The sequence below is a fragment of the Artemia franciscana genome, chromosome 8 (genome assembly GCF_032884065.1).
Source record: "Artemia franciscana chromosome 8, ASM3288406v1, whole genome shotgun sequence".
NCBI lineage: Eukaryota > Metazoa > Arthropoda > Branchiopoda > Anostraca > Artemiidae > Artemia > Artemia franciscana.
The window spans coordinates 26,283,803-26,295,819 of NC_088870.1; the positions used below are offsets into that span (position 1 = coordinate 26,283,803).

General features: G+C 36.9%; 1 protein-coding gene across 1 annotated transcript in view; it reads right to left on the reverse strand.

Annotated features, from left to right (window-relative positions):
* The window catches only part of LOC136030215 (uncharacterized), an 83,066-nt gene that overhangs the window by 4,405 nt on the left and 66,644 nt on the right, over positions 1 to 12,017 (reverse strand). The window contains exons 10-12 of the mRNA XM_065709017.1: positions 5,370 to 5,666; positions 1,990 to 2,392; positions 357 to 479 (exon numbers count right to left, since the gene is read on the reverse strand). Coding sequence (XP_065565089.1) covers positions 357 to 479; positions 1,990 to 2,392; positions 5,370 to 5,666 — 823 coding nt within the window. The remainder of the gene's footprint in view (positions 1 to 356; positions 480 to 1,989; positions 2,393 to 5,369; positions 5,667 to 12,017) is intronic.

Genomic DNA, 12,017 nt, shown 5'->3' on the forward strand with positions numbered 1-12,017 from the left:
AAAACTGTTTAACATCAAGGTCTGGCAATTAATTTTGCAGTTTTGAGGATTATAAAGCTGTAAAAAATAAAAATAAATACATTAATAAAAAAAATATAATTTTTAGAAGGTTTGCACGATTCTAGTGATAAAGATCTCAAACTTTCGACACTACTTTGGACATAAAGTAGATGTTTTCCAACTGAACGAGCCTCCACAGCCACTTTTTGCTCTAAGGCTGTTTCGGAATTTAAAGTTGAATTTGACAAAAAAGTTTATTATTCGCTATCAACATGTTACTCTTTAAGGGAAAAATAACAGTCCATTCTTTCAATCATTTTGAAATGCTAATTAAGGTTAAAAAAATTTTGTCTTACGTCATCTTCTTTTTCTTTTTTTCCACGATTCCACCCCGAGGACCTAAAGAAATGGTGACGTTTTTCTCTTCATTCAGCTTATCAACCAATGTTTCCTTAGCGGATTTCATGTCTGGAGGAGGCCTAAAAAGAAATTATAATCTATTTCAATTATTTAATAGAAACACAAGGTATTGTGATATGGTTAGTAATGTAACATTTTCAGCAAGTTTAGGTAAGTCATAAGTTCCTACATTTCATAGACACTAAGTATACTCTCAATAAAGTAAAAGTTAAACGTCCAGTCACAAGAAAGAAAGAAAGAAAGAAAGAAAGAAAGAGAGAGAGAGAGAGAGAGAGAGAGAGAGAGAGAGAGAGAGAGAGAGAGAGAGAGAGAGAGAGAGAGAGAGAGAGAGAGAGAGAGAGAGAGAGAGAGAGAGAGAGAGAGAGAGAGAGAGAGAGAGAGTTTGAACTAGATGAAATTTTTTTTTATCTTACAAAAAAGGAAAAACTTTAATTTACACATGAATTTCGTAAAAACTATACATAGTAAATTCCTTATTCTAATTTCCAACCAAGTAATTCCTGTTTCCCAAACTGTTGTCAACCATCCAATAGAGCGGAACATTTTTTTTTAAAAATTGAGCATAAACCCAGTAGCAGTGCCCAAGTAAAGAGCCTAATGCCTTCCATTCATTATTTATTTAGTTATTTTTTCCCCGGCCCCATCACATAGAAAGAGAGATTTGAGGACAAACAGGCCACCCCTTGATCTTTTTGCTATCGGCCCCATACATCCCCCAAGACATCTTGTCGAATTTTAATATAATAGATATCTTAAATATAAAAAAATAAATATTAAAAATTTCGATCTAATAAATATACCTACCGGAGTGACACGGCCAAACCCATTGTGGAAGATTTCGGGATGATAGCTCCAGAAGCATTACTAGCCAACATGGTTGGGGGGGGGGGGGGGGGGAGAGCAATGTATTTTGCCGATTGGCCGGTAAATTTACCAACTGATTTGGGTGACATTGCTGTTCATAGAACTTTTTTTTTTACCAACTGAGACTGAACTTCTTTCATTGATTTTACGTCAGATATTTCCAGCAGCCCGTTTACCTCATAAAAAAAAAAAAAAAAAAAAAAAAAAAAAAATCGAGCCAGTACGGCGCTTCGCGCCTGTTTTACCAAGACGATTTTTCTTACCAACTGGCTGAAAATATTGGAGGAGCGGTATCCCGTCATACATGACGCCCATGGGTAGCTCGTCTTTTGTTTGAAGTAAATTCTGTGATTTAAGCTAGAATGGATCATTCACTTTAATTTCTGCTTGTCCTGAATTATTATGTGACTATGTCTCGTCGTCTTTGGTCTTCGGTTTTGACTTCCTACTTTTCTTTGAGAAACTTTTTATTAAAACGTTATTCTTTTTTCAAATCAATAGAAGAGAAAATTAGGAACCATAGGAATCATTAGAAATCATTCCTTGTCATAGAGGAGCGTCTCTCTCTTGCGAACATGCCCATTTAATTTTAAAACTCGGTAAGTTCTGAGCTGTCATTTCTCAAACTAAAGAACGTTAAATGCGAGTGCTTAACCTTTGGACAGCTGCACTGGTCTACGTTATTCTAAAAAAATACCGACTTACAGTTTACTAGACATGACGAAAGACCAATGAAGAATAGACTTCAGCCGTTCCACTAGTATAGCTCTACTTTCATCATGAGACAAATGTGCTTGCTCTTTAATCATTCCCCTTGCAGAAGCATTTGATGTTCTTTCCAATGGTCCAACACTTGCCAGCTGTTTTCTATTGCATACTAAGGCTTGTTCAAAGCGATTGACATCTGATGACTCAGCTGATATAGTTAAAGCCGGTTTCTCAGTTAGTTCTGGCATCTCTTTTGGCTGATCAATTTCCAATGTCCGATCGAGTGACTCAGAACGTTTCATGGCAAGCTTAGGTTTTTGTTCAGAAGGTTCTTCATTCCATTTGCCCTCCTTTTTATCGCTTAGATATTTTTGATGGAGAAGAATCGATCTTAATAGTACTGAAAATGAAAAATTAACACCATATCGATCTATAGAAACAGTAATGTTTTGTTCAAACCAAAACATATCCGTAAAAGAAGAAGAAAAAAAACATGAACAGAAAATACACCAGAAAGGTAGGATTTGGGTCTTAACTTAGGAGTTACTAATTAAAATTTATTAGAATAAAACATTTGCATAACTTTAGATACAGGTGATAACACCCTTAAATGGTACGTTTTGAAGGAAAATCATACTACCAGATTCAAAAGGACTGAGAACACCAGAGCTGAGATTTCAGCCTGCTAATAAATGATATAAGAAACCTCATATTTTCCCTGAGAAAAATAGTTACCTTTATAGCCCTTTTATTGTTTTTTTTTCAAGGGGCAATTGCACCAAACAAGTGGTCATATATTATCACAAGAGAGTTCTTTCCAGAAGGAAATTTAAAGACTTCAAACCGCAACAAAGTACTTCTTCAGGCCAATTTGGGCCCAAAACAACGATTCTGGCCTGAACAGGTCCAAAATCCCGTCGATTGTCTGTTTTTTCAACGATCCTTCTTATTTGTACTTACCAGAGCGAATAAGGATAACTTTACTGATAAATTTAATGCCAATAAAAAGCTATGATAGAATTTATCCAACAGAGTGCCAAGGCTCGAAAAAATATACATCCGGTTTTAGAAAAAAAAAAAAAAAAAAAAAAACAGTTTCTAGACGTGAAAAATCAATCCAAGAATAATGAAAACACACAAATAAAGACAAAATTGATTTTATAGACGTATTTAGTGGATAATTCATCGAAGAGGTAGGTCCTGCAGCACCGTGTTCACGGCCTCTTCTAAATTAGATGATCTAAGATTTTGTGTGGCAACGATGTTGCTCTGTTCAAATGATTCTATCTTTTTTTTTTATCATCCAATTGCATCGCTTACTAACGATCGGTCAACCAGGCCACAACTCCTCGCAAATAATGATCTCAGGTATTCGACCCACGTAGGCTTGCTTTCATGAAGTCACATTTCCGATTTCTGAGCTCAGTTTATATTTTTCGCATTTTTATTGCCGATTCTCCTGATTCTAAGTTATTTCTAATAAATTTTCTCGTTCCCATCATTAATATTTTAGCTGAAAGTTCAGTGAAACAACAGAGAAAAAGAAAGAAAGACATACACTTTATTGCATACATATATTATATACTAGACAAAATAGCCAGCTCCACGGGATCTTTGATGACAATCGGCCTTGCCCGAGGAGGATCGTGGCATTAGCTCGGGCAAGATCGTGAACAACCCTCACTTTGCTCGAGTGGCAGCTCATACCTGTGCCTTTCGTGAAGGGATCGCATCATTACGATGGGAGTCTTGGAAATTTTTCCTTTTGGCTTTGTTTACCAAAGAAATCGATGCACATACTAATTGATTCATTCGCTAGAGCTAAGGGCTCAAGTTTTTATCTGAACAAAACAAAGATTACTTGAGAAGACCGAAGGCCTGGGCTGCCACTCAAACAGAACAAGGGCACTCGAAAAGACCGCGAAGCGGTCATTTTGCCATCATATACGTAGGCTAGAGGTAGATAGCCAATGAGCCAGCTTCGTTAGCTCCTTCCCTAGCCTCTCTTGCTTCACTTGGGTCTTTAGCCCTTGCATGATTGTTATTGCAATATCACTAAAATCGTTATGGTCCACGCATAAATAGATGGTTAGATGGGTATACGGATACTTGACGAAACAACATCAAAACTATTGTTTTTTTCCAAAAAGTCTGGACTTCAGCTGGGATAAAGTAATGCAATATAACATTTGGCGCATAATCCTTGCCTTGGGGCAAAAAGGATGGTTTTTGCTCGCACTTCAGCCAAAGCCTATAGCGGGTTAGCTAAAGCAGAGTTTTATAATCTATAGTAAAAACTACAGAGACGAGACATGAATAACGATGACGCTAATCATAAGAAAAGTAACAGCTCTGACTATATAAAGAGCGAAGAGGACTGTATTTATATTTTTTTTCATCAAGCAGTTGTCGTAAAGATTTTGGAAGGGAGGGGGTTCATTCGATTGATAATTGAAAGTCCTAGTACCATTTTTAACAGCCAAAAATGATTGGAAGGTCATTTCCCCTCCCCACTCCACCTTTTCCCCCAAAGACATCCGATCAAAATTTTGAGACAGCCATATTGTTCAGCGTAAATGAATGGTCCAATAACTATGCCTCTGGGGATGGCATGACCCCCCATAGACCCTGGGGAAAGGGCTGTAAGTTTTGTAATTTACCCATAATTCACATATAGAATTTGTTCACGGGAGGGGGGGGGCATATTTGATCCTTGATCTCCAAAAGGCGAAAGGTATGTGAAAAGGCGAAGTTTTTCTTGTAGTTTTTCTTTCCTAGGTTAGGGTTGCTCATATTTTTTATTTGCTTTCCGACTACTGACAGGCTAGGATCTCTTCGGTGGATTCTATCATCACTATTTTGAAACTTTGCCTAGTTTCTTGTTTGACAGATCTGACATTCCTACAACCAATAGTTAGTCATGACTTTGCTTGCTTTATAACTCTTGTTGCTTTTCCCGAAGACAAGGTTTATTGATTGTTTTGACTTCGTCATCATATTTGAAGTAGAGTCGCTTGCCGGGAAAGCCATAGTATGCAGATTGTCTTAAGTAGCGAACACACTATATGCATAAAGCTTTTCACAAGGGCATATGAAAAATATCCCAAGAACGATTAAGTGTATTAAGTTGAAACTCTCTGGGCAACGGCTACTACTACTTCTACAATTAAACTAAATCAAAAGAGCTCAAGTGCATCCCGATTATCATAATGACACAGATGAAACATCTCAACAGAAGAATTGGCAGTTCTGTTCGCTTCAAGTGGCTTGGTGCTTCGATGAGTTATTATTATGAGTAGTAGTAATATGGTCCTATAAACGAAGCTGAAACAGACGTAAATGGTAATTCAAAAACAAAATAACTGATAAAAACTTACATAAAGTAGGAAAACTTGGAGGGTGATTAACATTCATCGGCATATCTTTGTATTTGGGTGGGGTTAGCCCTGGTTCTCTGACCTCTTCGCTGGAAGCAAATTCTCCTTTACTGAGGAGATGTGCAACATGATGTTTAACTGCATCCGGGACATGTTTCTCAGATCTGGCCGAGTCATAGAGAAGGGTCATATCAGGATCTTCATTGTACTTCTGTATAAACAGCGTGACATCAACATTCAAGTAATGTAGGTATCTTGTAAGCAACAGAGCAGCATTCCGGGATTCCAAGGTTGATACTAGGTCAAGATGAGTGAGTTAGACAAGAAAAACGGTGAGGGCAAGCACTTTTAGTTAAACCATTTTTAATCATTAAACACTTTTAGCTATTATCATAAACTCTTTTTAATTTATCATTAACCATCATTAAACACTTTTAGTTATTTTTTTTTTTAGTTAAACCATATAACGTGTGAATAAGCTTGCACGTGGAAAAAGTATATAATCAGGGTCGTATCCAGGAAATTTCCCGGAGGTGGGGGGGGGGGTACAAAAGATATTTTTCGGGGGGGGGGAGGGGTTTACAATTTGTTTATATCATTTTTGTAAGGTCTTCTACGAGTCGGACAAACATTTCTAGGAGGGGAGGGGGTTTAAACCACATAACTCCCCCTCCAGATATGGCCTTGTATACAATATAGTTAATTATATTCGAACACTACTCATTTAGCTTTGCTAGTTCATCATAAATACTCGACCTATTCTCAGTAATTCAATTTCATCCCGTATTTATTTCAGAGATTAAAAACATCCAAACAAATCATTCTAACTGTTCACGATTCAGGTGTAACGATGTTATTCGGGAAGCTTTCTCATATTTTATCATATTTTCTGCAGGTTATTTTCTTTAAGCGAGAAAATAACCAAAAAGCAACTTTTAGTTCACCTAATTTCAAGCATTTTCTTCTTCTATTTTTTATTTGGAGAAGATACGAAAGAGAATAACAACATGTTTTATACAAAAAAAACACACATTTCCCACACATTATCTTTTCATATTATTACAAAAATTAAGAGTATAGTGCAAGCTAATTAAGACGTTCCTCAAATTCTTATTTTAGCTCGAGCTTTATCATACAAGACGATAATATTCTTCCAAAAATCAATCGTTTCGTGTTAATCCTGTTACTGTTAAAAAGGAAGTATTTTCTGAATATTCTATTTTAAAATTCAAACAACCGTTTGTATATCAACATTCTTTTCAAATATGATGGTTAATCTTTTCAACCCAAATCAAAATTTATTGAAAGGTATTATTGATGAACAAAAACACATATTTCAGCGTAATAGGGACTGGTTATCAACAAACCACTGCTTACTCAGATATCCCCTGTTGTGGATATTAATTAACTAATATGTAAATACGTGGATATGAAATAACAACAAGAGCTAAGAGCTCATATGGCACTTGTGACGAGGCGAGAAGAGCAAAGAGCCAAGAGATCATATGGTATGAGCTCTAACAAAATTCTATGAATCAATAGATTGATTTAAAAGGAAAATAAGAGGCTTAATGACGGTCAGGATTTAAAATAAGAGCTCTGAGTCACGATGTCCTTCTAAATATCAAAATTCATTAAGATCTGATCACCCATTCGCAAGTTATGAATACTAAATTTTTTCAAATTTTTCCTCTCCCTTTAGCCCCCCAGATGGTCGGATCTGGGAAAACGACTTTATCAAGTCAATTTGTGCAGCTCCCTGACACGCCAACCGATTTTCATCGTCCTAGCACGTCCAGAAGCACCTGACTCGCCAAATCACTGAACCCCTGCCCCCAACTCCCCCAAAGAGAGCAAATCCAGTATGGTTCCGCCAATCACGTATTAAGGACATTTGCTTATCTATCTACCAAGCTTCATCCCGATTCCTCCACTCCAAGTGTTTACAAAAAGTTACAAATACCTCAATTTTAAAAATTACCTCCCCCCAACTCCATCAAAGAGAGCAGATCCGGTCCGGTTATGTCAGTCACGTATCTTAGACAGGTTTTTATTCTTCCCATCCAGTTTCATTCTGATCTCACCGCTTTAAGTATTTTCTAAGATTTCCAGTCCCCCCAACTGCCCCCCCCCCCAATTACGCTGGATACGGTTGAGATTTAAAATAAGAGATCTGAGTTACGAGGTTTTTCTAAATATGAAGTTTCATGAAGATCCGATCACTCCTTCGTAAGTTAAAAATACGTCATTTTTTCTAATTTTTTTCAGAATTAACCCCCCCCCCCCCCAATAGAGCGGATCCGTTCCAATTATGTAAATCACGTATCTAAGACTTCTGCTTATTTTTCCCACCAAGTTTCATACCGGTCCCTCCAATCTAGGCGTTTTCCATGATTTTAGGTTCCCCCACCCCAAACTCCCCCTAATGTCACCAGATCCGGTGGGATTTAAAATAAGAGCTTTGAGACACGATATCCTTCTAAATATTAAATTTCATTGAGATACGATCACCCGTTCGTAAGTTAAAAATACCTCATTTTTTCTAATTTTTCAGAATTACACCCCCCTAACTACCCCAAAGAGAGCGGATCGTTCCAGTTATGTCAATCATGTATCTAGGACTTGTGCTTATTTTTCCCACCAAGTTTCATCCCGATCCCTCCACTCTAAGTGTTTTCCAAGTTTTAGGTTTCCCCCTCCCAAATCCCCCCCCCCCCAATGTCACCAGATCCGGTCGGGATTTAAAGTAAGAGCTTTGAGAAACGATATCCTTCTAAATATCAAATTTCATTGAGATCCGATCACCCGTTCGTAAGTTAAAAATACCGCATTTTTTCTAATTTTTCAGAATTAAACCCCCCCCCCCTAACTACCCCAAAGAGAGCGGATCCGTTCCGGCTATATCAATCCCAGATGTTCAAATCGGGAAAACGACTATTTCTAATTTAATCTGGTCCAGTCCCTGATACACCTGCCAAATTTCATCGTCCTAGCTTACCTGGAAGTGCCTGAAGTAGCAAAACCGGGACCGACAGACTGACAGAATTTGCGATTTCTATATGTCACTTGGTTAATACCAAGTGCCATAAAAAATTCAAATTAAATATAAACACTTCTGCAATAGCTCAAAAGTTGAAAATATGTATACCGTGCTGATCGATCCATCGAGAAAGAGAGGAAACTCAGGTTTGATATGAATCCAACGCCATTTAGAGCTACCTAGCAAAATAGGTTACTTATAAAAACGCAAATAAAAACATTAGTTTTTTCACCTCTTGCTTGACTTTTGTTAAATAACAGGACCAAGAAATGAGAACCACTTTTTGTGACAAGGGCATATAATGTTTATTTGTCTATATTTTTAAAACAATGACCGGTGTTCTAATTACGAACCTAATCCTAAATATATTATAATCGATGAGAAAGTTTAAGGCCGTGATTAAGTGAACTTGAAAACATCGAGCTTCAAAATTGAAGTTAGGTTAGCCTTCTGTCTTTTAATTCTCTAGAGACCGTCAAAACTTCAAATACCGTCAAACTTCCGTCAAAACTTCAAACTTCAAAATAGAGATTGTCAAAACTTCAAATAGCACCAATTATCAAGTCTTGTGAAAGGTTTTGATAGACAGCTTCCTTTGGCGAGATGCTTCAGCCGAGAAATAGTAATATATTTGGCTGCGTCTTGCAAAGCTTGGTTACCGACCAAGGGAGAAGAGAAAACGAGCAAAAGAGCACTATCATTCTCAAGTACAAAATGGCCATGCATATGAAACTGTGACGGCATGCATAGAGTGCATTTTAAAATTTATTGTTTTTTCCACTTTTTTTCCTAGGGATAGGCTATTCAAAATACATCAGTTGATTAATTCGAAACTAAACACCAAACTTAGTTGAAGGCTTTCTTCGAGGATTCTTAGAAAACCAAGTTTTCTTACGAATTAAATTAAAAAAAATCAACTGAAAATAAGGAGTGACATTAAAATTTAAAACGAACAGAAATTACTTCGTATATGAAAGGGACTGATTCCTCGTGAACGCCCCGCTCTTTACGCTAAAGTTTTTTTAAAGTCCGAAAGAGTCGGACTTTAGCATGAAGAGCGGGGCGTTGGTGAGGAAGCAGCCCCTTTTATATATGAAGTAATTTCTGTTCGTCTTATGTTTTAATGTCACTCTTTACTTTAAGTTAAAAAATACTTTTTTATTTAATTTAATTTCTGAACGTTTTTGAATCAATGCATGTTTTGATTTATGCTCTCCGCAGATAAATAATTAAAACGAAATTTGCATTTTTTTTTTTTTTTTTTTTTTTTTTTTTTTTTTTTGGCTAAATGGTTTTCTCATAGTTTTGATCGAATGATTTTGAGAAAAAAAAGGAGCAGGGATGGAGGTCTAGTTGCCCTCCTATTTTTTAGTTACTTAAAAAGGCAACTAGAACTTTTAATTTTTTATGAATGTTTTTATTAGTAAAATTGTTAGTAAAAATAAATTTTATTATATAAAGATATACGCAACTTATAAATTAGCTTACGTAACGAACTACTGTATTCTCATATTTTTATTACATATATGAGGGGGTTCACCCCCTCGTCAGTACCTCGCTCTTCACGCTAAAGCTTAAATTTTGTCCCAATTTCTTAAGAATGACCCCTGAATCACAAAAGCCGTAGAATAAATAGTTGAAATTTATAAAAATACTTTAGCGTAAAGAGTGAGGTATTAGGAGGAGGTAAGCCCCTCATGTACGTAATAATTTCTGTTCCTTTTAACAGAAATTATTACGGAATATTTACAGGAATTAATATTTACAGGAAAATAATAACAGGATATATTCTGTTCCTTTCAGTTGAAAAAACTTTGTCATATTTATTTCTTCATTGTTTTTTTTTTTAAATGCTAGAAAATCCTGCGCTCCCTTCATGGAAATTTTCTTCCCCCATGACAAATTCCTCTATAAAAAGTTCCCCCAGCATATCCCCCTCTTCTCAACCCCTGCCCCCAACCAAATAAAAATGCCCCACAAAACGTCTGTACACTTCCCAATAACCATTACTATATGTAAGCACTGGTCAGTGTTTGTAACTTGTAGCCCCTCCCACGGGGACTGTGGGGGAGTAAGTCGTCCCAAAAGGTATAGTTATAAAGATTTTCGACTACGCTGAATAAAATGGCTATCTCAGAACACAACATTCTATACACAAACATTCTACACAAACATATCACAACATTCTAGAACCACTGGGTAGATACGATCACCCCTGAAAAACAAAACAAAAAACAAACAAACAAATAAACACGTATCCGTGATCTGCCTTCTGACAAAAAATACAAATGAGCGACCAGGTTCAATAGTAACTGAAACTCTAAAAAATGGAAATTTTGATACCAATAGTTACATCAAAAGAATGGCATTTTAATGCTGATTTTAAATATATAAGTTTCATCAAGATTAGTCTTACCCATCAAAAGTTACGAGCCTGAAAAAATTTGCCTCATTTTAGAAAGTAGGGGGAAACACCCCCTAAAAGTCATACGATCTTAACGAAAATCACACCATCAGATTTAGCGTATCAGAGAATCTTGTTGTAGAAGTTTCAAGCCCCAATCTACAAAAATGTGGAATTTCGCATTTTTTGCCAGAAGACGAATCACGGATGCGTGTTTATTTGTTTTTTTTCCCAGGGGTGATCGTATCGACTCATTGGCCCTATAATGTCGCAAAAGGGCTCATTCTAACAGGGTTCGGACAGGTCGGTTTGTTTCAAATTATAGGCTCTGTCCTATTTTTATAAGATTTCCATGGCCCAAATATAGGATTCGGAAGTCCTCGGGATCAGATCTATGGTAGATGGCGTGGGATGCCTGGTCACATAAATTACCAAGTTTCATCCCGATACCTCCAATCTAAGCGTTTTCCATGATTTTAGGTCCCCCCCAAATTCCCCCCAATGTCACCAGATCCGGTCGGGATTTAAAATAAGAGCTTTTAGACACGATATTCTTCTAAATATCAAATTTCATTGAGATCCGATCACCCGTTCGTAAGTTAAAAATACCTCATTTTTTCTAATTTTTCAGAGTCGACCCCCCCCCCAAACTACCCCAAAGAGAGTGGATCCGTTCTGGTTATGTCAATCATGTATCTAGGACTCGTGCTTATTTTTCTCACCAAGTTTCAGCCCAATCCCTCCAATCTAAGCGTTTTCCATGATTTTAGGTCACCCCAAATTCCCCCCAATGTCCCCAGATCCCGTCGGGATTTAAAATAAGAGCTTTGAGACACGATATCCTTCTAAAAATATCAAACTTCATTGAGATCCGATCACCCGTTCGTAAGTTAAAAATACCTCATTTTTTCTAATTTTTCAGAATCACCCCCCTCCCAACTACCCCAAAGAGAGCGGATCCGTTCTGGTTATGTCAATCATGTATCTAGGACTTGTGCTTATTTTTCCCACCAAGTTTCAGCCCAATCCCTCCACTCTAAGTGTTTTCCAAGATTTTAGGTTTCCCCCTCCAAACTCTCCCAATGTCACCAGATCCGGTCGGGATTTGAAATTACAGCTCTGAGACGCGATATCCTTCCAAACATCAATTTCATTAAGATCTGATTAACCGTTCGTAAGTTAAAAATACTTCATTTTTCTATTT